The sequence below is a fragment of the Oncorhynchus nerka genome, linkage group LG7 (assembly GCF_034236695.1).
Source record: "Oncorhynchus nerka isolate Pitt River linkage group LG7, Oner_Uvic_2.0, whole genome shotgun sequence".
Lineage (NCBI taxonomy): Eukaryota > Metazoa > Chordata > Actinopteri > Salmoniformes > Salmonidae > Oncorhynchus > Oncorhynchus nerka.
In genome coordinates this window covers 59643592-59668163 of record NC_088402.1, presented here as the reverse complement: position 1 = coordinate 59668163, position 24572 = coordinate 59643592, and the positions used below count along the sequence as shown (strand labels likewise).

Sequence of the window (24572 nt, the reverse complement as noted above, 5' to 3'; positions counted from 1 at the left end):
TGTTATTTCATAGTTTTGATGTCGTCACTATTATACCATGTAGAAAATAGTACAATTAAAGAAACCTTTGAATGAGTAGGTGTGTCAACTTTTGACTGGTACTTTATATGCAACTCACGGCTTCAATTGAGTTCCTGTTTTTCTATATGGCCTACAGCGTTGTGTGGCAGGTGATTTTTATAGCAGTTCTCCTTTCATGTCTGTCACGTAAAATGTCTTGGCAAATCCATGGTGGAGTTGGTGGAGTTGACACCTGCAATTATATTTCCCGTGCTTTTAAGTGTGACAACATAATTGGTATCATCCTGAAACACAATTAATATCCTTCGTTTTGAATCATATTCATTATTGACTCTCACTTGATGAATTTTTGATCACCAGTGACTTTTTACATTTTTTTTAATTACATTTAATGTTTTATCAATGAGCCTCCAGGCTTTTACCTTAATTGTGTTGTCAAGTAGGCCGTTTTTAACTGGCCTACAATACCAGTTCATTGTACAGGCACACATTGCATCGACCACAATGTTGCTATAGGCTTACATTTCCTTTTAGCCTACTACTGTTGGGCTAGCTTATGTTGCACCAATTCAATCTTATTTCGCAGTGATAATTACTTTGCTACAGCCCAGCAACCAATCCAGGTAATCGGCTACCAGTGGACAAAGTATAGCCAAACAGCACCGGACCAGCCTCAGAGACCCGGGGTCTGTTCAGATAGACATAACGTTAGCATACAGAATGTTCAGGTGGCAATGTACTGTGTAGAACATAAATTGTCAGAATAGTGAATCGTTTCAGCTCTGAAGGTATGTTTATATGAGACATTCAGAGTATTACACGTCCCTTAATACACCCCTGAGCTGCTGTTCTGTCCACATATCTGGTAGGGATTATGGAGGTGACGCTGGGCTGGTCGCTAGATTGATAGATTGTATTAAACCCCCTTCCCTGTCTAGCAGAGAGTAAGCAGATAACGATGGACAGACAGGAAAAATACTGGCTGGCAGACTGTCTGTTTATACCAGTAGAGCAGCAAATGTACTGAAACAGTGGGTGGTATGGGTAGATCTGTCAGAATGCTGTAGCAATATACACGCATAGAAGGCACTGCTGAAAAGGGCACTGCACGATGAGTCATGCCTTTGTGTCCTCGGCAATGAGTAACAGAAGTTTCTGTAGGCTGTAGCTCAATGTATTGTGCAAACCATAAGATGAGGGTGTAGTTAGCTATCAAACCTCTGTAGCTTGATCTCAACTGGCTCACTGCTAGACCCTACAGGATTTGGCCAAACCGAAGAGCTTTCTACTTATTCACCTACAGGCCTTTTCCAGTGGGGAGCAATAGAACCCACAGGCAACCTCCCAAGCCTGTCTACTTTTTAAAAAGAAAATCAATTGACACATGACAGGCTGCTGTCAAATCAAAACGAATGCCTGAGGACGAAAGCTGCTTGCTTAATGATCCATTGCATTGGCATGTGATCGCCATTTCATTTTGTGCCTCAGGACTCCATCATAAGCGTCAAGCTGGCGTTACCTTCTTGCTCGTCTAATAGGGTTTCGTCCTGTACCACCTGCTGTGGCCACATATGAGACAAGGGGAGCTTATTGTCTTTTCGGGGGAGAGCCTGCTGGTTCTATTCCCCCGTAATGAAGTGCCCCCCCCCCCCCCCCCCCACACACACACAGAGATTAACTCAATACTGTTTCATTATATTACCCCTTCACCAAATTCCCTCCCTACTCCATGTAGCTCATCTTCACTCACAGCCTACCTGAGGGGTATGCTATGATCAGATCTAGATCTACTCAGGGTTTTCTAAGGTTAGCCCGCTTCAGTTCTCTTCACATTCCTGCTCAGGCTTCATCCGTTTCTACGATGGTGACTATTGCTTGTCCGTACTATACCGCTAACTCTAGCAGGCCTGTAACTGCTCGTACATGTCGCACGTGTCTAGTCGAATGCTGAACGCTGAGACAATTCTGAAAGTCAGTGCCACATTTCTATTTGTGCCTAAATCAAAATGATAAACGTAATCTTACAAATTCAGCAGGCTATGGTGTGAAATAGGCTTGTTGAAGTGCCATCTTTGGTGTGCAATGCACAAGCACCTTTTTCCCCCAGTCCTATCTTTAAAAAAATGAAAAATACATTTTAAATAGTTGTATTAAGTTTTACGTTGCGTGAAGTTTCAAATGACTAAATGTGTAATGGAATAGGTTTTTGTAACATGACTGACAAACATTTCATTTAATAAAATATTGAATCTGTCTTCCTCAAGTTAAGGGGCTGATGATGCGGTCTCTGCGATAGGGAGGGAATCTGATTTCATTGGTCCTCAACTCGCAGTTTAAACATTTCATTCAGGATAAATGGAGGATAAATGTTAGCCCTGAGTTAGAACTAACCTGCTCCGGCGGCAGGCTAAAATATTCATTGCCATATAAGTTTACCTGGCTAAAAAGTGAGCCACTTTCATGGTACTGGTTATCCCGAGTTGAACTCTGAGTTGACCAAAGTTACCTTGCTAACTCCTCAAACCACGTACGTAGTATAGAGCGTTGTGTTCATTGGGCATCAAACTGAAATAAGACTGAAACGGGGAGGGACTACCAGGACTTTGTCGGTTCCATGCCATAATGAACACAACCCAGTTAGGGGGTTTGCTGGCAGGTTATTGGATTTAGGGTTAGGCTGCCCTGAAGTGCCACAGCCAGACTTCCATTGATGTTAAGGAGCACAGCGTTTTGTCTGGCTAATGGGAGTTGAACTATATACCCTTTTTCAATCCGGAGGAGCAAAAAGTCTTATTTTTCAGTCTAGGGATATAGGCCTATTTATTTTCAGTACTTCTCCATGACCACTGTTTATTTTTATCCCTGACTCTTCCTTTACTTTTTAACATGGTAGTTAGTTCATGGCAGCATTGCATATTTTCTTTTTAAAAGCTGACCCACTTATTCACCATCACATAGACTAATGGTGTAACCTGTCAACGGCAATGTAAACGCAATGGAGAGGGTTTGGTGGTTAGCCATTCCTATACCCCCCTCCGAGTGCCCTGCGAGAGAGGATGCAACTAAGTGCAATGCCCACAGCTCCTAACTGTCCTGCCCTGAACATCACAATACCATCCCACAGGCCAACGTTATTTACGCTTTCATAGCCCAGCACCATGCTAAAAATAACCACTCAGATAATGTCAATCTGTAACCACGTTGGGCTGATCCAATCGGTGTGCTTAACAGCATCACAATTAGTCACCTGGTCATTAATCCCCTGACATCCGGGGGAGAGGGGAGAGCCGGTAGTGGCGTTACCAGAGAGGAGTGTGCCATTCCCAGCGTATTACCCAAACACATTCTCCCTTGCCCTAAATGGATTGTCCCGTATCCGATTTCCAGCTGTGACATGGAACATCTGTCACCAAGGGAACCAGAGCCAGAAACCTCTTTCTCGTACTGCCTTTTGACATTCATGGTGGCGATTCTGTATGAAACTCTAGGCAGAGGTTGACTATAAGAACAGGTGACGTGTCAGGTTCCCAACTCTAATCCCATCATTAGCCTTTTATGAAGTGGATGCCAAACTCACCTGGGACCAGTGCAGTGCTTACACTGCGCACACTGGATTAAACGCACCGTAGTGATGCTCTTGAGTCAGTGTTATGAAGGCAGCCCTATTATCGGTGTAGGAATGCCTTAATATTTTCAGTTGGCTAATGATCAACCTCCCTCCACATTTGTTTTTAGCTTGGCTACTAAATCAAGGCGTGAAGTACGTCCATCTCACAGAGCCTTTAGGTAACCGTGTCCAAGGCCTAAACCATCTATTACCTGAGAGAACTGACCCTGGTCTTTTGAGAAATGATCCTATTTGGAGAGCTTTCGTTCTGTGTGCACACTCTGGATCGATTTGGATCTCAAACCTATTATGCATTGACAGGAAATGGATGAAAAGGCCTAGTCAAAGACGAATGTAGCTAAATAAATATTGTATCGCCAGAGAAACATAAGAGTAAAAGTTCATCTTGAGCGTGACTCTTCCTCTTGGGTTGAACTGTCATAAATCTACAATTAGCCATTTCATGGATGTTGAAGTTTTTTTTTTTTTTTTAATCTTAGAATGATTTGCTACTACAGTAGTGTTTTCATTATGACTGCACTAATGTGGTCCATAGAGAACCCCATCTAAACAATACGTGAGGTTATCTGGAGTACTACAAGTCCTCTCTCCACTCCAACCAAAAAAAGCCACTTGCGCTACTTCCCAGTTTGTTATCCAACTCAATTTCATCCGTCATGTCACACTAGAGGCTGACTAAGCACTCTCTCGTTTAACTCGATGCAGATGCTGCCGAAGAGTGGAGGCCAAAGCTAAACCGGGCTCTCCAGTTTCCCGTGACCCTGACCAAGCATACTATGACCGTCCCAGCTTGCATCTGGCCGGAAGTCCCACTTGACACTCGAAAGCGGGTCTCTGCGATATAGCAAACATTGACATTAAATCCCAGAACTTGATCACTTCCCTATTCCCTTGTTGAGTTCCCCTCTTTGTGGATCTTCTTAAAGAGCTGGCCAAGTGAAAGCAATATGGCGAAAACCCCACTTGTCTTAGCTCGTCTTGTGCCGCAGCTACAGTAAATGTTTTGTGGATCATACCACGTCTTAATGCGCTTCATAATGTCATTGTGGAGGATCTGATGTCATGTGGAGCACTCAAGGCCTCACTGTTGTCATTTTGATCTCCTGGCCCAGTTGCCTCAGCCTGAGGGCTCTGGATACTGTATGAGACTTTCTTGGCATCCGCGGGCACCGCACAATGACGCAAATAAACCCTGTGTTTTGTTTTCATGAATTAAATACTCAATGAGAACTACTAGCGTGCATTGTAATCTGGGCTGCCTGTCAGAAGAACCAGTCAAGTGATGTCATTGACATGTTATCAAGATGGCGGCACACTAGTCAGATTTTGTTATCAAAATCACCTTTAAAAAAAAATCTGTTCATCTTTAAATCTGGTAGAAGCAATTGGGCCTGAACGTCGTGGGCATGGGGGTAGAGCTTGGACTTAAAAATGTATTCCCGTACAGGGCTCGAACACGCATACACGCTTAGTCAATCAGACATGCCGTGTGTTTGTGTGCCGTCATAACTGGGATTGTAGTGTGGCGTGAGAGAGGCTTTTCCCCAAGCCTGCTCCGGTTAGCTGTTGTCTAGCAACATAACTGGGACTAAGCCCCAAGGACTCAAGAAGATTGGCAGAGAGAAGACAGAGGGAGGGAGTGGCCTGGAATGAAGTAGATCTCCGTAACTGCTGGTTTAGGGGTAGTGAAGCAGTTATGTAACGGTTATGTTTCAATTGCACAGTATGTTTCAGTTGAATGAGTTTGTGTTCTAGCAACTCAATGTTGTAGTCCTTTACGGTCTAGCTAAGCTCATCACTTGAAAGTGTAATCAACCCTTTAAACTAGGCCTGCAATGTATTTTGGTTTAGGTGTTTCGCGCATTCCAAGGTTTTGCATGAGCTTATAGTTGGTTTGCAACCATAGGTATATAACCAGAGAAATGGGATATATATAGACACTATATTGAAGTTCATATCATTGGAAGCGTAATTCATTCCTTTTATGGCATTCTGTTTTGCTACATGTGGTTGAGACTAATTGAGACTATATTTGGAGTATGTGGGTTAACTGGTTATTTCCAGAATAACACTGAGGTAGGTTAGCCACAGGAAACATGGGTTTACTGTGACTGCAGTATTGTTAGCGTACGCCCGTTTCAGATGGAAAATGCAAGACTGCTTTGGCTTCGTTATGATTTATTAGCAGGCAAGTACATAGACGACTCGCTTCAAGCTGTATTTCTACAGCACATTTGACATGGAGTGCAACGCAATGTGCTTCACAGGGAAAAAAGCAAATAAACAATGAAAATAAAAGCTGAAATATTCACTACACAACAAACGTAAGATTAAAACAATGAAAGAATGACAAACTGGACGACTAAAAAGCACTCTAAGGAAAAGCAAAGCACTCGAAGGACCTAAAAGCGTATCTGACATGTATTGGGGTGCACAACTGTGGATTGATTTAAAAATTAATAGAATAATAAAAATAATTCTGAAACAGGCAACCAGTGCAGAGACCTTAAAACCGGTGTAATGTGTGCTCTCCATCTGGTCTTGGTCAGTACCCGCGCTGTAGCATTCTGTATGTTTTGCAGTTGACCAATGGCTTTCTTGGGTAGCAGGCCAGACAGGAGAGCATTACAGTAGTCAAGCCTGCTTGTATTAAATAAATGGATGAGTCTCTCTGTATCAGCCTGCGAGAGAGACGGACACACCTTGGCAATGTTCCTCAGGTGGTTGAAATAGCTATTTTTGTCACATTCCTAATGTGTGACACTACATCCATATCTTCACCTAATCAGACTGAATTTATAGGAAGGTGGACTAAAGTTTTTGAAGGTAACTTGTAACTGAATTGTTATGTCTCCCGGTAGTTGTTGTAAGCGGCTTGTAATTATTTTGGCCGTGGTTTTGCAGAAGAATGGAGAAGATTGTTTTCTTCATTGCCATTCGTCTTTGTCTGACCAGTTGATTTGCTGTGTTATGACGGTTTTAATTAGAAAGCCCCTTATCTCACAACCTTACAAGCAACTAATCCCTCTATTTAGTTTTTTTTTGTCTGTAACATTCTCCAGGTTTTGTGCCAAGTTGCAAGCATAAGTGCTACTGTACTTTTAAAAGTAGATTGTAGAACCAGTAGTATTTCTACTCCAGAATGTCCAACTTTTTTATTTAGAATTCGAACAAGGATGGGGCCTCCCGGGTGGCGCAGTGGTTAAGGGCGCTGTACTGCAGCGCCAGCTGTGCCATCAGAGTCCCTGTGTTCGCGCCCAGGCTCTGTCGTAACCGGCCGCGACCGGGAGGTCCGTGGGGCGACGCACAATTGGCCTAGCGTCGCCCGGGTTAGGGAGTGCTTGGTCGGTAGGGGTGTCCTTGTCTCATCGCGCACCAGCGACTCCTGTGGCGGGCTGGGCGCAGTGTGCGCTAGCCAAGGTGGCTAGGTGCACGGTGTTTCCTCCGGCGCATTGGTGCGGCTGGCTTCCGGGTTGGATGCGCACTGTGTTAAGAAGCAGTGCGGCTTGGTTGGGTTGTGTATCGGAGGACGCATGACTTTCAACCTTCGTCTCTCCCGAGCCCGTACGGGAGTTGTAGCGATGAGACAAGATAGTAGCTACTACGAAATTGGATACCACGAAAAAGGGGTAAAATTCAAAAAAACTAAAAAGAATTCGAACAAGGCCCAGATCCAGACGTTCACCCATTTTTATATGGTCTTGAGTGCTCTCAAGATGGGAGACTACAAGATTACAATTTCATATCTGCTCAGTCTTCTCTTTTAAAATCTTTTTTTTAGCCTCTGCTCCTTCAAACATCGTTTTTTTGTTGTTAATTGTGATTGACTCTTTGGCTCTGTTCTGTCTTAAGGGCCTGAGCCCACTTCTCCTAAGAGAGTGTGCTGTGTTGATTTACTGTGGGCTCTCTGTCCTACACAGCTCGAATGCGGAAGACAAATTTCGGTTGAATGCATTGTTGTGCAACTTGCCCTAATTCATACTCACCCTCACTGTGACTCATTTGGCAACTACTTCTCTACTTTCAGGAACAGGCATATTTCATGGATGGACGGAGGCTTTTGTAATCTCTATCAGAAGGGAATGTCATCGGTGGCAGTAGCTGGAGTGTAGTCTCGAAACATGATACTTGGCCGCCTTACTTATTGTAGCTGTACATGGCTTTATCCAGGAATTATCCTATTCCAGGAATAGGTTGTCCTATGGCATCCATGCGCTATTGTCTGGTGCAAGAAACATGATTGTAATTTGCCTGTTTTTGCTCTATCTAAACCAACACGTGCATTAAGAGTTGAAACAACACATTGTTAACATTCACCAGAGTCTGTGGATTTTCCTGGATTTACCAAAGAGATTACTGCTTCCCTGTTTGTCACAACTCATTGGAGTAGAGGTGTTAAGTATGTCAAGCTCACGCCAAAGCGTTTCACTTTCACCGACACGTACAGGCCTCTCACGGGTCAATGTGTAACACACGTATGGTAAATGACAGTTCAGTTCATCCTTATTTACTTCTCATTCTTCTCACATACCTTAATCATATGAGCTCATCAGTGGTCTCAGCCTCACATTTTTTTGGCGCAAACGTTCAGCTCCAAGTCATTGGCGTGCAACTTTCTTTGGTTAAGTTGGAGACCGACGTTCATGTTTTTATCTCATGTTAGCTGCACTGCAATTCAGGTTTCTGTATTGTAAACTGTGTGTTTTAAAAGCTAACTATAAGAAGAGTGTAGGCTGAGATTTAGACTGGAGGCATCTACAGTATAGTTACCTACTGTAGTAAACTGTTAGTCATCATTTTAGCTCTGAAAGGTAATGGTGGATGTGGACATTTTGAATCCCTGGCGTTGACTAAACCTTTGAAATGTGTAAGTGCAGACGAGGAAGTCGGTCGTGCCCAAATATGGATATTCTTACCTCCTGGTTCCACATTTGACAGAAACACCACTGCGATTTAAGGAAGTTGGGTCTATTTGCACTTCCTCTTTTGCGGAGGACAAGTCATGTCCAAAGTAGCTCATTCCTTCCAGAATGCTCACACGTCTTAAAGGCCATTGTCGGTGGGTCAACTGAATGTTGATGCTCATTGCTTAAATCATCAGCATATGATACTTCAAACACCTCATACCTTTTTTTCATGGTGTTTCCTCAGCTTGCATTGGCAAAAGTTCTAGTTGGAGCAATAAGTTCTCATTCAATGGATTTTGACTGATTCACTTGTCATGGAAGATAAATAACTTGGGCTACAGTTCAGAGGATAACTCCTGCTGACGGAAGGAAGTCCATTTCCCGTGGGGAGTTGGGGAAAGTCCTCTAGTTTCACTGGGAATTTTTTACACCTCGAGCAACCTTTTACTCTCTCCTCGTTCAGCAAAGAAACTCTTAGAGCAAACCTACTCCCAGTTTTAAAAATGGCTTTACTTTTTACTAGGCGTAATCTAAACCCATATCTGTCTACTATACTTTCATAGAATTAGCTAGATGCAGGTTTTACACAGGCAGGACAAGCATGGACATGTATGGAACGCTAAGAATCTGAACAAGTCTGTTCAGTTGACGGAAAGCAGTAGGCCAGGAAGTTCCGTTAAAAACCTGTAATGTTGGCCTATACAGTAATTTCTCGTGAGTACAGGCAATGGGTCTCTAGAGATGAGCGTAATAAGCAAGTGTTTAGCTTTCACTAGGGCCACCCCTTAGGGGAGTAACAGAATATGCTGAAAGTTTCCTGTGCCATAAAGATGGGCTCAATTTTGCCTTGCGTGGATGAAAGGGGGAAATAAAGAGGGAGTATTATGTAACCGGGCTTAAAGGGCAACGATAAGGGATAGGCGAACGAGACAACAGTACCTTTTTTGAAGGATGCAACAAGTGAATAAACAGGTATCTTTTAGGTTTCCCCAATTACCTAGCCTACCCTGCTGTTTGTGATCCAATTATGTCCTAAAATGACCAGTGACATGTATGTTCGCTCATAGCAGTATTATTTATAGGTGAACTGCGGACATCTTTGTTTACACTCCTAACTACATGGCACAACCAAGGCTAGTGTCCGGTGAGCTCAATGTAGTCCTAAGCAACTTTCAAAGCCCTACAATCAGGCCCAAAAACAGTACTAGCGACTTTAAAGTCCTTGCCATTAGCTAAAACTTCTAATCCAAATGGACCTTCCCTTGTGTATAAAAGTTATTACATCGCACTGTACGGACAGAGCAATGACGATGCCCTTGGTCTTCACATCGGCTCAAATTAAATTTGACAGACTATGCTTCCCAGGGCTCTAGAAGTCAGCCCGCAGCTCAGACTGTGGCTGCCTACTCCTCAATAAAGCACATGGCAATAAGGTAGTTATTCCACAGTTTTTTTTTTTTTTTTTTTTTTTTTTTCACCTTTATTTAACCAGGTAGGCTAGTTGAGAACAAGTTCTCATTTGCAACTGCGACCTGGCCAAGATAAAGCATAGCAGTGTGAACAGACAACACAGAGTTACACATGGAGTAAACAATTAACAAGTCAATAACACAGTAGAAAAAAAAAAGGGCAGTCTATATACAATGTGTGCAAAAGGCATGAGGAGTTAGGCGAATAATACAATTTTGCAGATTAACACTGGAGTGATAAATGATCAGATGGTCATGTACAGGTAGAGATATTGGTGTGCAAAAGAGCAGAAAAGTAAATAAATAAATAAAAAACAGTATAAAAACAGTATGGGAATGAGGTAGGTGAAAATGGGTGGGCTATTTACCAATAGACTATGTACAGCTGCAGCGATCGGTTAGCTGAGTGGCCTTTGAATTAACCCCAATTCCCCCCCATAATAGGACATCTGGACAAGGAGAATCTACTGTATACTGCTGTTCAAATACTCCCTTCATTCATTGCTATCCTCCTTGACTGGTGCAAGGCCTATTGTATAACTCCCACAACCTAGTCGTTTTGAGCTGGATGCTAATTACAGTACTGTGCAATGCTGCTACACACATCCTGACCTAGTAATAGATCATTTTCAGTTCATAATACAATCCTGCCTACGAGAGAGAGAGATGGTGTAAGTGCTTTTCTCAGAAGGAAAGGCATACATGTAAAAATATTATGGTCTTATTCTCTGAGAGAAAAATATCAAAGTCGAGCTGTTAGGGGCGGGGTGTCACAGGAAATAAGAGGCCGATATCATCTATTTTATCTTTGTATCGATCTGCATAGTCCCCAACTTCTCATCTCTGCCTGCAGTCACAACAGACTGGTTCCTCTTCTCCCTCCATCTGTCGCCCGGAGCTAAACTATTACGACAGAATGACACATTTCAACTTCCTCATCAATGTAAACTATGGCAGTAAACACCCCATTAGCCAGCCTCACAGCTATTTAATGGAACTTGTCATGGTACACACCCTGTTAATGAGAATAGGAATGGAATCTAGGCCGGGGTAAGAGTTTGCATGCTGTGCACGTCCTGCCACTGACGTTGGTCGCTGAAATCACTTCCGTAATGTTCAAGACGTTTGCCACGAATGTTCAGAGCTGCAATGGAATGCGGGGTTAAAACGTTGGTTGGACCTTAACGCCAGGGCCCAGTCAAAAAGTGTCTAAGAGTAGGAGTGCTGATCAAAGATCAGGCCCCAGCTAGGGCTGTTGTGGTGACCGTATTACCACCACACCGGCGGTCATAAGTCACTAAAGGCAGTCAAATTCCACTTGACCGTTTAGTCACAGTAATTAGGCTTCTCCAAGCTCTGATGCTGCTAATGGTCATTAGTAGCCTACCGAACTTGCTAACTGCCTGGTACTCAGCACTCTATTGTCCCTCTAATCACTCTGACATCAATGCAAATGTAATCGCAAATCTAATCAAACACTTCATGAGCTCATGTTGTGCAATATTTCTATAGGCTATGCAATTGCAGTGTGATGTCCTCTATTAGAAAGAGGAGGATCCCATCGGCTTTCTGTAGGCTCGGCCTAATATTTATACAATATTTATTTCTCAACTTTCCTAATATTAAACACATTGCTTGTCTTTACAACAGGAGTATAGCCTTCCTGGCTGACATGAAAATGAACCATAGGAAAACCGTCCTCCTTTTGCTATTTAAGTGCAGAGATTGTTTTTTCTTTTTCTTCCCCTGTTCCTGTTTTGAGACAGGTGCTTGATAATGGTCCATTCTAAATCAAAACGAATTTCACACATTTATTATTTAGTATATCTGAAAACAAGATTCAATTAGGAATAGTCTGATGGGTGACAATATTAGCCTATCACTTGTGAATTATATTTTGTCACTTGTGAATGATGCCCAGCTTAAGGCAAGAAACAATGCCTTTATTTTTTTACTTTTTTGAATCAGTGGCACACCTCATGTAGCCTAGCCCATAGGCCTATATGTTTTGTTAACTTCTTGACGCACACATCCCTGTAGCGGTATCATTTTCGCCAGCAATCGCTGAATAGCATAGCGCAACAGTCAAATAATATTACTAGAAAATATTCATATTCATGAAATCACAAGTGCAATATTGCGAAACACAGTTTAGCCTTTTTGTTAATCACCCTGTCTCAGATTTTGAAATTATGCTTTACAGCGAAAGCAATCCAAGCGTTTGTAAGTTTATCGATAGCATAGCATTATGTACACTTAGCATCAGGAAGCTTGGTCACAAAAATCAGAAAAGCAATCAAATGAACCATTTACCTTTGATCTTCGGATGTTTTCACTCACACAGCAAATGTTCCTTTTGTTCCTTAAAGATTATTTTTATACCCAAAATACCGACGTTTGTTTGTCGCGTTTTGTTCAGAAATCCACAGGAAAGAGCGGTCACGACAACGCAGACTGAAATTCCAAATAGTCTTCATAATGTCCACAGAAACATGTCAAACGTTTTTTATAATCATTCCTCAGGTAGTTTTTTAAAATATATATTTGATAATATATCAACCGAGTGTGTAGGTTTTTCCATAACAGCGGGAGGAACAATGGCCGGTTTACTCAATTGCGCAAAACTCACTCTGAGAGCCCCCACCTCTCCACTTACGCAATGTGATCCTTCACGCTCATTTTTTCAAAATAAAAGCCTGAAACTATGTCTAAAGACTGACACCTTAGGGAAGCCACAGAAAAAGGAATCTGGTTGATATCCCTTTAATTGGAGGATAGGCATGCATAGGAACACAGAGGTTTCAAAATAAGAGGCACTTCCTGCAATATCAGTTCTGTTATACTCAGACAATATTTTTACAGTTTTGGAAACCTTTGTGTTTTCTATCCTAATCTGTCAATTATATGCACATTCTAGCATCTGGTCATGAGAAATAGGCTGTTTACTTTGGGAATGTTATTTTTCCAAACATAAAAATAGTGCCCCCAAGAGGTTAAGGTTTGGCTCTTTAACTAATGTGGCCAAATAACTTCTTAAAATGAAGCACATTAATCCGCTTTACAATGGGTGTAGATGGGTGCCTAACTGGCAGTGCGTGAGTCAAGTTTGGGGAAGATCATTTTCACCATAAAAATATACTTTATAATAAAATTATTCCATTTGTGGTCACTTTTGAGAAGGGTGTTTTCCTGATCAAGCCTATTGCCGTGTGTGCATTGCTGGGCATTAAATTGTGAAGAAGTAAACTATTGGATGATCAAGATTTTAAGATAATTGTTCTGATCTGATGCATCAGCCTCATTTGTGTAAAAAAAAATTGTTGACCCTAGTGGTTGTATTACTTTGGGATCTATGCATCCCACAACTGTCCCAGACTGTTGGGGATATTTATTTTCTCGCTTAGAATAGGTCAACGTTTGTACTATAGGGGATAGTAGATTGACATAGGCTAGTGCATTTGCAGTTCGTTAGGCCTACTAATCTTGTTGGCTGACGAGAAGTAAATGTAGACATTTCTTCCAAGATCTTCAATATGCACCTCGAAATTGAATAAGGACGAGCGATGTTGCGTCCCCAACGTGTCGGTCTTCACTTGTAGCCACGGAGAAAGACCCGATCACGTGATGGAGAGCCGTGTGAGTTCGACGAGAGGGGCTTCGGAGCGGGCAGCATTTAGGGAGAAGGGCTGCAAAAGGTATGGTCTTCTTTTTAGGGTGCATTTTAAATAACTTTTTAAATTTATTTAACTAGGCAAGTCAGTTAAGAACAAATTCTCATTTACAATGAATCCAAACACTGACGACGCTGGGCCAATCGTGCTCCTCCCTATGGGACTCCCAATCACGGCTGGATGTGATACAGCCTGGATATAGCCCAACGTTTTGAAGAACTACGGTTGCAATTATAACTCTAAATGAAGCATGTAGGAGTACCTATTTCTTTAACTGCTCAACACAGAATAGCCTCGTGCGCACTCCCTCGTCGTTTGGATAAACTATCCTTTCTATTTTATTCAGCTTTGTCCAATTGTATTCTTCATACCCTAATATAAAATGCCATGGAATTCTAAGCTAATCTTGTCTGCTAAATTAACTAGTGTAGGCCACAGACAAATGGCATAGCCAGATCAGGACCTAAAGTAAGGGCAACTCAGAGTATGTTCTTCTGAAATAGGTCTAAAGAAACATGTTAAGAAGCAAATAGTCCATCTAAAATAAATAATGGATTTATTGTGAAGATCTAGGCTATATTACATGGATTTATTAGACTTTTTCAAATGTAGTTGGTCGAAAGGTCTGCATCGGTGGCTTGTAGGCTGTGTGGAAGCCAGGAGACACTAAATGTGTTTGTTAATTATCGGTCAATTACCGTGAAACCGACAGTTATTTGCGTGACAATCACCAGCTGACACAATTTCGTGACAGCCCTAGCCCCAGCCCACCTTATTCATTATAAATTATAAGGCTAAATTGATCCTAGCTCAGCACTCCTCAGACATATTGTGAATACGGGCCCAGGACTTCATTCCTGGCTGTGAACACTAGCAGAGATATGGGGGGGGGGATCTTTGCTGTAAGGCCACTCGTTCCTCCACTTCACCGGATGTATGCCTCTGGAGGGAATCTAATTGGCTATCAATATTTGCTGACACGACTCTCATTGTAATCTACACTACAGCCCTAGAATGATGGAAAAGAAGGACTCCGTTAGCCAGAGACATAAAATGCTATTCTGTCAATGACTGTCATGTGCAGTTAGCGGGTTGGCGCTAACGCTCCAGAAAGCGCGAAGAGGAGGAAGGAGAAAAGAAAGCGTGACTTGCTTGGAGGTGCCTCACCCCAGACTACTGCGGTCTTCAGTAAAAGGTGCCTGTTGCCATGGCGACCCCGTCTCAGAGCGAGAGAGTAGAGAAGGTGGGTTCAGACATAATGACTGAGGGGAAACGGGAGGCCAATCCGTTAGCCAAAGTGCTTCCTCCTTCACTCTGCTTTCTTGCGCTTATATGACACTGTTGGTGGTCGTCGCACGTCTCTGGAGCCACTGAGCCAGAGGTGCGTGTATTATGGTGCTTTCAAGACAACTGGTTACTCTGGGGGTGGGGGAACGAGGTCAAATCATGACGTCAGTAATATTTAGTTCGGAAATTCGAAGCTCTACGAAGAGGTTCGAGTTGGATGACCGTTCATAGATTTTTTTAAAAACATTTTTTTTTCAATTCTACTCGGAGATAGTTTTCTCGAACGTACTAAAGTCGGAAGTAGGAGATTTCCCAGTTGTTTTGACCGCGACATTAATACTGTAGGACTCATTACAGCCAGCACTAGCAGGTGCAACGAACGAGTAACTCAGGAAAAACAAATCATGACTCCCGAATCCGTAAAAAGAGTCGTTCAAAAAACAAATCATTCGTGAACTGCACAACACTACAGGACACCGGGGTTACCACCCCTACTCTTACAATTAGTGCCATGGGATGTTTAAAAAACAGATTCAGGACACCCATTTTCATGTCTCATCTGAAAGAAGGCGCCCTACGCAGGGCAATGTGACACACACACACACACACACAGAGCCAATCCCCACCCTGTCTTGGCTTGGACCCAGAGTTTCCCCAGCAGTTTACACTGCCCCCCCCCCCTCCCCCCTCCCTCTCGGGCCGGTGGCTCAGAGGGGCTGCCAGTGCCAGCCTCTATGTACTGATAAACACACAGCTAGCTTCTGTCCAACTCCCCTTTTTTGTTTAGTCTGAGCTCTTTTGTCTCTTTCTGTGTGTGTATCATCTAACAGTTGAAATATAGTTAGAATGCACTTAGTTGGCAGCATGTCTCAAATGTTCATTTCCTCATTGTGCAATTGCACTTGCCTTGAACAACTCACAGCAGAGGCCAGCAGGGTATGATAAGAAAAGATTGCATAGCCTACATAAGACAAGGTAAAAGGTCAGGGGAGTCGTGAAATGTAGCAGGTGCTCTTTCTGATGCACAGAGGTTGATTTTGCTGTCTAGGCTGGCTTATTTGTGGGGAAACTTTGGTATGACTTAAATATGTATGAGTAAGATTACCACCCCCACCCCTCCTTAGTCAAACCGCTTCCTGTAAAAGTGTGACTCAACATGGTTTAACTCACTGGACATCAGACTGAAAGTGTGTGTATGGTGACTGTAAAGCTTACCGTATGTTTCCCAGTCGAAACAGTTAATGTACAGTACCAGTCAAAAGTTTGGACACCTACTCATTCAAGGGTTTTTCTTTTCTTATTAGTATTTTCTACATTGTAGAATAATAGTGAAGACATTTAAACTATGAAATAGCACGCATGGAATCATGTAGTAACCAAAAAAGTGTTAAACAAATCAAAATTACATTTTATATTTGACATTCTTCCAAGTAGCCACCCATTTGTTAGTTCCCTTTTTCTGTTGAGCGATGTTTTTTGGTTTCTTATTGGGAAACGTAAGTGACTTAGACTGAGTGGACAAGATGGCTGGGGCTCTGATTTCTCTCTTTATCCATTTCTCCCATTCGTTATCTCTCCCCCTGTCCTTTAAAGGCCTCTCCTCAGGTAGCCAGCAGATCTGACTCGCTTGCTTACAGCTTTACTAGGGTCAGAACGCATTCCTGTGTATATTAACACCAGTGTTGGGAGTAGTGAACTACATGTACAGTGCCTTCAGAAAGCATACATGCACATACATACACTTTTTCCACATTTTGTTGTTACAAAGTGAGATTCAAATTGATTTGTCATTTTGACAATGATCTATGCAAAATACAAGGTCAGTCTTTTTTTTATATATATATATATATATTTAACTTTTAAAAATATACACTGCTCGAAAAAAATAAAGGGAACACCAAAATAACAAATCATAGATCTGAATGAATGAAATATGTTTATTAAATACTTTTTTCTTTATGAATGTGCTGACAACAAAATCACACAAATTATCAATTGAAATCAAATTTATCAACCCATGGAGGTCTGGATTTGGAGTCCCACTCAAAATGAAAGTGGAAAACCACACTACAGGCTGATCCAACTTTGATGTAATGTCCTTAATATCCTTAAAAAATGAGGCTCAGTAGTGTGTGTGGCCTCCACGTGCCTGTATGACCTCCCTACAACGCCTGGGCATGCTCCTGATGAGGTGGCGGATGGTCTCCTGAGGGATCTCCTCCCAGACCTGGACTAAAGCATCCGCCAACTCCTGGACAGTCTGTGGTGCAACGTGGCGTTGGTGGATAGAGTGAGACATGATGTCCCAGATGTGCTCAATTGGATTCAGGTCTGGGGAACGGGCGGGCCAGTCCATAGCATCAATGCCTTCCTCTTGCAGGAACTGCTGACACACTCCAGCCACATGAGGTCTAGCATTGTCTTGCATTAGGAGGAACCCAGGGCCAACCGCACCAGCATATGGTCTCACAAGGGGTCTGAAGATCTCATCTCGGTACCTAATGGCAGTCAGGCTACCTCTGGTGAGCAAATGGAGTGCTGTTTCGGCCCCCCAAAGAAATGCCACCCCACACCATGACTGACCCACCGCCAAACCGGTCATGCTGGAGGATGTTGCAGGCAGCAGAACATTCTCCACAGCGTCTCCAGACTGTCACATGTGCTCAGTGTGAACCTGCTTTCATCTGTGAAGAGCACAGGGTGCCAGTGGTGAATTTGCCAACCTTGGTGTTCTCTGGCAAATGCCAAACGACCTGCACAGTGTTGGGCTGTAAGCACAACCCCCACCTGTGGACGTCAGGCCCTCATACCACCCTCATGGAGTCTGTTTCTGACCATTTGAGCAGACACATGCACATTTGTGGCCTGCTGGAGGTCATTTTGCAGTGCTCCTCCTTGCACAAAGGCGGAGGTAGTGGTCCTGCTGCTGGGCTGTTGCCCTCCTACGGCCTCCTCCACGTCTCCTGATGTACTGGCCTGTCTCCTGGTAGCGCCTCCCTGCTCTGGACACTACGCTGACAGACACAGCAAACCTTCTTGCCACAGCTCGAATTGATGTTCCATCCTGGATGAGCTGCACTACCTGAGCCACTTGTGTGGGTTGTAGACTCCGTCTCATGCTACCACTAGAGTGAAAGCACCGCCAGCTTTCAAAAGTGACCAAAACATCAGCCAGGAAGCATAGGAACTGAGAAGTGGTCTGTGGTCACCACCTGCAGAACCACTCCTTTATTGGGGGTGTCTTGCTAATTGCCTATAATTTCCACCTGTTGTCCATTCCATTTGCACAACAGCATGTGAAATGTATTGTCAATCAGTGTTGCTTCCTAAGTGGACAGTATGATTTCACAGTAGTGTGATTGACTTGGAGTTACATTGTGTTGTTTTAAGTGTTCCCTTTATTTTTTTGAGCAGTGTATATATTAATGGAAAATAGTGTTATCTTGATTTAGATAAGTATTTAACACCTGTTAGTCACCTTTGGCAGCAATTTACAACTGTCTCTCTCTTTGGGTAAGTCTCCTAAGAGCTTTGCACACCCGGATTGTACAATATTTGCCCTTTCTTTAAAATAATTATTCAAGCTCTGTCAAATTGGTTGTTGATCATTACTAGACAACTATTTTCAGGTGTTGCTATATATTTTAAAGCAGATTTAAGTCAACTGTAACTAGGCCACTCAGGAACGTTCAATGGCTTGGTTAAGCAACTCCAGTGTATATTTGGCCTTGTGTTTTAGGTAATTGACCTGCTGAAAGTGTCTGTTTCGAAAGCAGACTGAGACAATTTTTCTCAAAAATGTTGCATGTGCTTAGCTCCATTTGTGTTTCTTTTTGTCCCCCCCAAAACTCCCTAGTTCTTGCCGATGACAAGCATACCTATAACATGATGCAGCCACCACCATGCTTGAAAATTAAGTGGTACTCAGTGACGTGTTGTTGGATTTGCCCCAAACTACGCTTTGTATTCAGAACAAAAAGTTCATTTCTCTGCCAAATTTTTTCCATCTTACTTTAGTGCCTTATTGTAAACAGGATACATGTTTTAGAATATTTTAATTCCGTACAGTCTTCCTTCCTTTCACTCTGCCATTTAGGTTAGTATAGCGGAGTACCCACAATGTTGATCCATCCTCAGTTTTGTCATATCACAACCATTAAACTCTAACTGTTTTAAAATCACTATTGGCCTCATGATGAAATCCCTGAGTGGTTTCGTTCCTCTCCTGTAAATAAGTTTGGAAGGGTGCCTGAATATTTGTAGTGATTGGGTGTATTGATACACCATCCAAAGTGTAATTAAGAACTGCACCATGGTCCAAAGGATATGCAATGTCCTTTTTATTTTTTGGAGAAGATTGAACGACTGCCAGAAATGGCAGTCATTAAATCTTCTCGGTGTAGCAGTTAGGATAATGGGACAATTCGGTGTACAACGCATTTCTTATCCCTGGATTGAGGTATGTTATCCGAGCCATATCTTGCCCCAGCTCCGCGGTGTCGTACTACACAAAGGAATGTTGTCCGACCCTAGTGCAGCTGGAAGCAAGCAGGTCTGATCTGTTGGCTACTCCTCTGACACAGCTGACCACTGGCCGTTAACACAAAGTTGAAATAAGATTTTAACAATGTGGCCAAGATCTGCATATATGAGCCAGTAGATCATTTTTTTTCTTGTTATACATTTACATTACATTTAAGTATAGATTAAGGATATTCAGTTAGCCCCCCCCCCCAAAAAAAAAGATTTCCAAGTCAAATGCATTCTTTAAAGGAGCATTCTGCATTTGCTACATCAAATTTTGGACTTCAAAATTCAATTAATTAATGAAGAATTTTCTAAATACCTCATGAGTTTTTCAACTCTCTAGCTCTAGTGTTTGTACACACTGTATAGCTTCAAAACATGGTTCAAACTATCATGTTGATATCATGGATGGTCAGTCCTTGCATCCATAGCCACGTCTGAATTTGAAACGGGTTACATTTCTCCAGGCCCATCCCTAAGCTGTTTAGCCGACCGGGACCGACTGCTTTGTTTGAACTGCAGAGGACCCTTTTAAGACTGTCTGCCTCGCAACAGATGCAACTCACCCAAGGATGATTATCATGTCGCTTGGCTAACACTGTTTGGCAAATAGGAAACTTCAGAGAAACAGTGAAGAGGCTAGCACTGCTCCGGGGAAGGAAGCAGTCAGATTGACATGAAAGGCGCTCTATTTTTTTTATTACGCTCTACCCCCCTCAAGTGGTCATCTGTAGCATGACGCGCAAACCATGAATATCTATTTGAATCTATTGACAGCAATTTGGAATCAACCACTCTTATTCCAGTGCATAATACTCAATGTGTTAATGTGCTTCAATTAAGTGAAGTACTTAGAAATCCGTAACATATAATATGAATTGCAAAAAGGAAAAAAGGCTGTAACATTAAATTAATGATGTGCACAATTTTCGGGGACCCGTTTTATCTTAAACTACTAGCTGAAATCATACAAATCCTTGAACACATTTAATCTACGCCGGGCTAACTGCTCTAAGGCTAACCCATCTTTCTCTCTGCATGTGTTCAGGTACGACGCGGGGAAGGACGGCTTCATAGACCTGATGGAGCTGAAGCTAATGATGGAGAAGCTGGGGGCACCACAGACCCACCTGGGCCTGAAGAACATGATTAAGGAGGTGGACGAGGACCTGGACAACAAGCTGAGCTTCAGAGAGGTGAGACTAGAATGAAACGGCATGGCACCAAGCACTCGCTCTTCCTACTATATCTTATAACTTGTAACACTTGTATTTGTGTGGAAGATGAGTGAGTGGTGCAAGCTGTCAGGTTGTATGAAGTCTAGTGATTGTTTTTTTTATGTGGTCATTTTGCTGGAATCAATTTGCTGTATGCATGTTTTTTATTTTTTTACATGCATACATACAATCAAATATAATATTGATCAGTGATCACAAAAAGAGAAGAGTATGGATTCTATTCTGACTCCAGTGACCTTTCTTCCTCTCCTTCTCTCCAGTTCCTCCTGATCTTCAGGAAGTCTGCAGCAGGGGAACTAGCGGAGGACAGCGGTCTCAGTGTTCTGGCTCGGCTATCAGAGATTGACGTGTCCACTGAGGGAGTGAAGGGAGCCAAGACCTTCTTTGAAGCCAAAGTGAGTTCAAGTTCTGATCCTCCGTGTCCGAGGTTGGTTGTGCACCGCCCTCAGCACAAGCATGAGAGAAAATCCCATTCTCATGGCTCTTCTACACGGTTTCTCCCTCTATCTGCCGTTTTATTCACTTTGATTCTTTTCAATAAATAATCAAGAAAATCACAGCCACTTTATTGAACTGACTTGAGACGTCTGTTGATTAGTGATGTTTGTAGGCCTATGAGATGACATGAAGGGTAGGAGAACAATGGAGCAGTGGTAAGACATCTTCTCCCTTCGACAGGTGGCGGCTGTCAACGCGGGCAGCCAATTTGAGGCGGAGATCCGGCAGGAGCAAGAGGAGAAGAAGAAGCAGGCGGAGGAGAAGAAGCAGAGGCAAGCCGCCTTCAAGAACCTCCAGTCGGCCTTCAAATGACCACCTCTTCCTCAGCCCCTACTGTCCCACCTCCACTGTCTGTCTGTCTGTCCTTTCAGTGTCCCGGTGATTTTTCTGCCTCCATTTTGAAATCTGGTCATCATATGCAAGGCGCTGGTAGTCTGTCCAGGGTTAGTTCCTGTCCCTGAGAGAGGAGCAGTTCTATTCTGCTGATTCCCCATTTGATTTGACCTGACAAGTAACTAAAGAACTACACATTCAGGTTTGTGCAGAGACCGTTTTACTCTTCTTGTCATGTTGGGTAGACAAATATTCCGTTGCTCCTCTCTAAGTCCGGCACTGATTTTAGGCCATAGCCATGCCAGAAATGAAGATGCAATGGATTGGATACATGATGAGAATAGATCTGTGATGCAATGTCTCTCCTGTACATTATACGATTATGTGCTACTAGCGTAGGTCTGGATTTTAGCTCTGTGGTTTCTGTAGTGACTGAGGGAATGTGAATTAAAAATTAGGAATGCATTTTTAGTGATGTTGTGAAAAATTAGGATTGCATTTTAACCAAACGTTATTTACTTACCATTGATTCCAGTGAATCGGAATTGTGAGCTTGTGTTCTGAAGAGGTCTTATCCAATCCATTGTGTTACTTGGTACCAGTGACGATTTTGAGCTACACATGTCATTTCCTGTAGGAAGTCTTCTCAAAGGCACAAGTGTCTGACCTATGGTGTGAGGCAATCTGTGCACACTTATTTCCAGACCTTCAATCACATTCTAGAAGAGTAGATCGGGGGGGGGGGGGGGGTGCAAATGGTGGCGGAGAACCTTTCTTCCATTTACCTGGTCCTGGGGTACCCCTGTGTATGTTTGTTGATTCTTCTGTTTAGCCTGGTTTTTGAGGACAATTGACAGCTAGATTTCTTGCATAACCAACACATACAGGGCTACTAGAGGACTTGGTGTTCTGTAACAATGGTCGACCACTCGCCCCTGCTTGGTTTTACTGCATGAGCCTTGCTTGTGACTCGTCAGTATCCAACAATCCCATATTGTCAAAGCTTTGCTTATGGCTTGAAACTAAGTCAATTTATGCACTTGACTTCAAATAAATGTTTGCTCAAAGCAACAAGCTGTCAACTAGACACCAACCCTTTGAGCACATGGCAATACTCTGAGGTGAAAATATGCTGTCTAGTGATGTATACCTTCACCTTTGACCTATAGACTGAGGTTGCAATATAAAGTGTGGCATTCTAATGCTCTGTAGTATAGTAAATGGCTATCATCGTTTTGGAACATAGTTTGAGATATGCAATCAATTTGGCCTTTTCAAAGGGTTGACTTACAGAGCTTTGATATGCTTAAATTAAAACTTGTTTAATGCAAACGCAGCTGTAGCTTTATTAAACAGACTAAATTCTAATAATTTATTCATCAATTTATTGGACAGGGGTAGAAAGTAGTCTTTGGTCATATCATTCTTTCCAGGAAATGTAATGCATTTAACTCAACCATCTACTTTTAAAAAGGACCCAAATGGGAGTTTAACATAAAATGAGGGAAATGGTTGTAAGTTTTCAGCATAAGTTTGCGAGCTTCCAACGTAGTGTTATTAAAGGGTATCAACGGGTGATATCTGGCAGCACATCACAGTACAACAGAGGTTGTATGTAAAGAATACAATATTTTTTCATGACAATATACATTTAAAAAAAAAAAAAAAGATTTTAGTTTTGTATGGTGAAGGGGTTCTGTGAAATGTTCTGCATTATGGGTGTTGTACACAAGCGGGTCTCCTGGTAAAAAAGGAAAAAAAAGTGTGTTCACTGGTTACTACACTTCCTGGTGATGGGCGATTGGCCAGTTGTAATTCTGTGAGTGATTTTAAGAAGAGGTTTATTTTCTGATGTGGAGCCTAGTTTGTGAACAGTGATTCTGTGTCAAATGTCAATAGTGAGAACCTGTAGGTTTCTTCCACAGTCCATTTGGACATGCAGGTCTGTCCATGCTCCCTGTCCTATTTTGTCCTGTGAAAACTAGACTACAGATGTGATCCCATGATGCATTCTCACACTACGTCACTACTCCTCTTCGGATGTACCTTCACCCTGTTCTGACGATGTGAGAGTGGGGTGCAATAAGCCTGGTCCCAGACATAAATTGGTTAACCTTCACAAAAAGAGTTGGCTAATACACTTTAAACAGTTCTGGGACCAGGCCAGGGTGCAGTGGCAGCGAGCAGAGATTGGGTGTCGAGTGCGAACAAACACCGTGAAGTCCACACTTGTTTCTGTCATTTTCTCTTGTCATTCCTCCTCTTCTTTTTCTTTCCTCTTTATTTCTTCTGTCTTCATCATTACCAGGGGAAATTGTGCCAAATGTAGTTTTTTTGTCAACCTACCATTCCACTGTTGTCTTTATAACACTTGAGAAATCATTCTATTGACCATGTGAAATGAGATTTAGCATGATGAACTGGCGATGCTCAGGGTACACTATAGTAAAGTAATGCTACAATGTACCATACGTTAGCTCCTCTCTTTTTGGGCTGTACTGACAATGCAGCAGGCGTGATGTAACCATAGGACTGGGAAACATCTACTTGCTTCTGTGTCTCTGATGTTAATTGTCCATTCTAAAGGCTTCCTGTTAAGACCCAGCCTCGGTTTGAAAAGGTATCATTATAAGGAAATAAGTGGACAAAAGTTGGAGTTGTTTGGCTATTTGAATATTTTTCACCAGGTTTTTGTCTGTCGCTTTGATCTGTTCTACTTTTTTTCAAGGTTCCATTTTTCCAGATCCTTTGTCATTTTACCTGCAGGCATCATCAAAATTTGTCTGTTTTACGTTGTGATGAAAGTTATTGAATTGTCTTGTAGGCTGATAAAATGTGGCTGTTCTATAATACACCTTTTTATTTTACATTTTCTTACTAAAATGTATGATTATTCTTGTGGCAATAAAAAAAAAAACACAAAAAAAACACAATTTGAAACTTGGTTACTTGTGTTACTTTCACTTTGTTTCTCATCAGTGTATGACTTGCTT

At 42.4% G+C, this 24572-nt stretch overlaps 1 protein-coding gene across 1 annotated transcript in view; it reads left to right on the top strand.

The window, feature by feature from the left end:
• efhd2 (EF-hand domain family, member D2) overlaps positions 1 to 24512 on the top strand; it is a 29958-nt gene extending 5446 nt beyond the window's left edge. Inside the window, exons 2-4 of the mRNA XM_029664321.2 lie at positions 20559 to 20706; positions 21009 to 21143; positions 21427 to 24512. Coding sequence (XP_029520181.1) covers positions 20559 to 20706; positions 21009 to 21143; positions 21427 to 21558 — 415 coding nt within the window. The 3' untranslated portion in view covers positions 21559 to 24512. The remainder of the gene's footprint in view (positions 1 to 20558; positions 20707 to 21008; positions 21144 to 21426) is intronic.
• Positions 24513 to 24572: the final 60 nt, after the last annotated feature.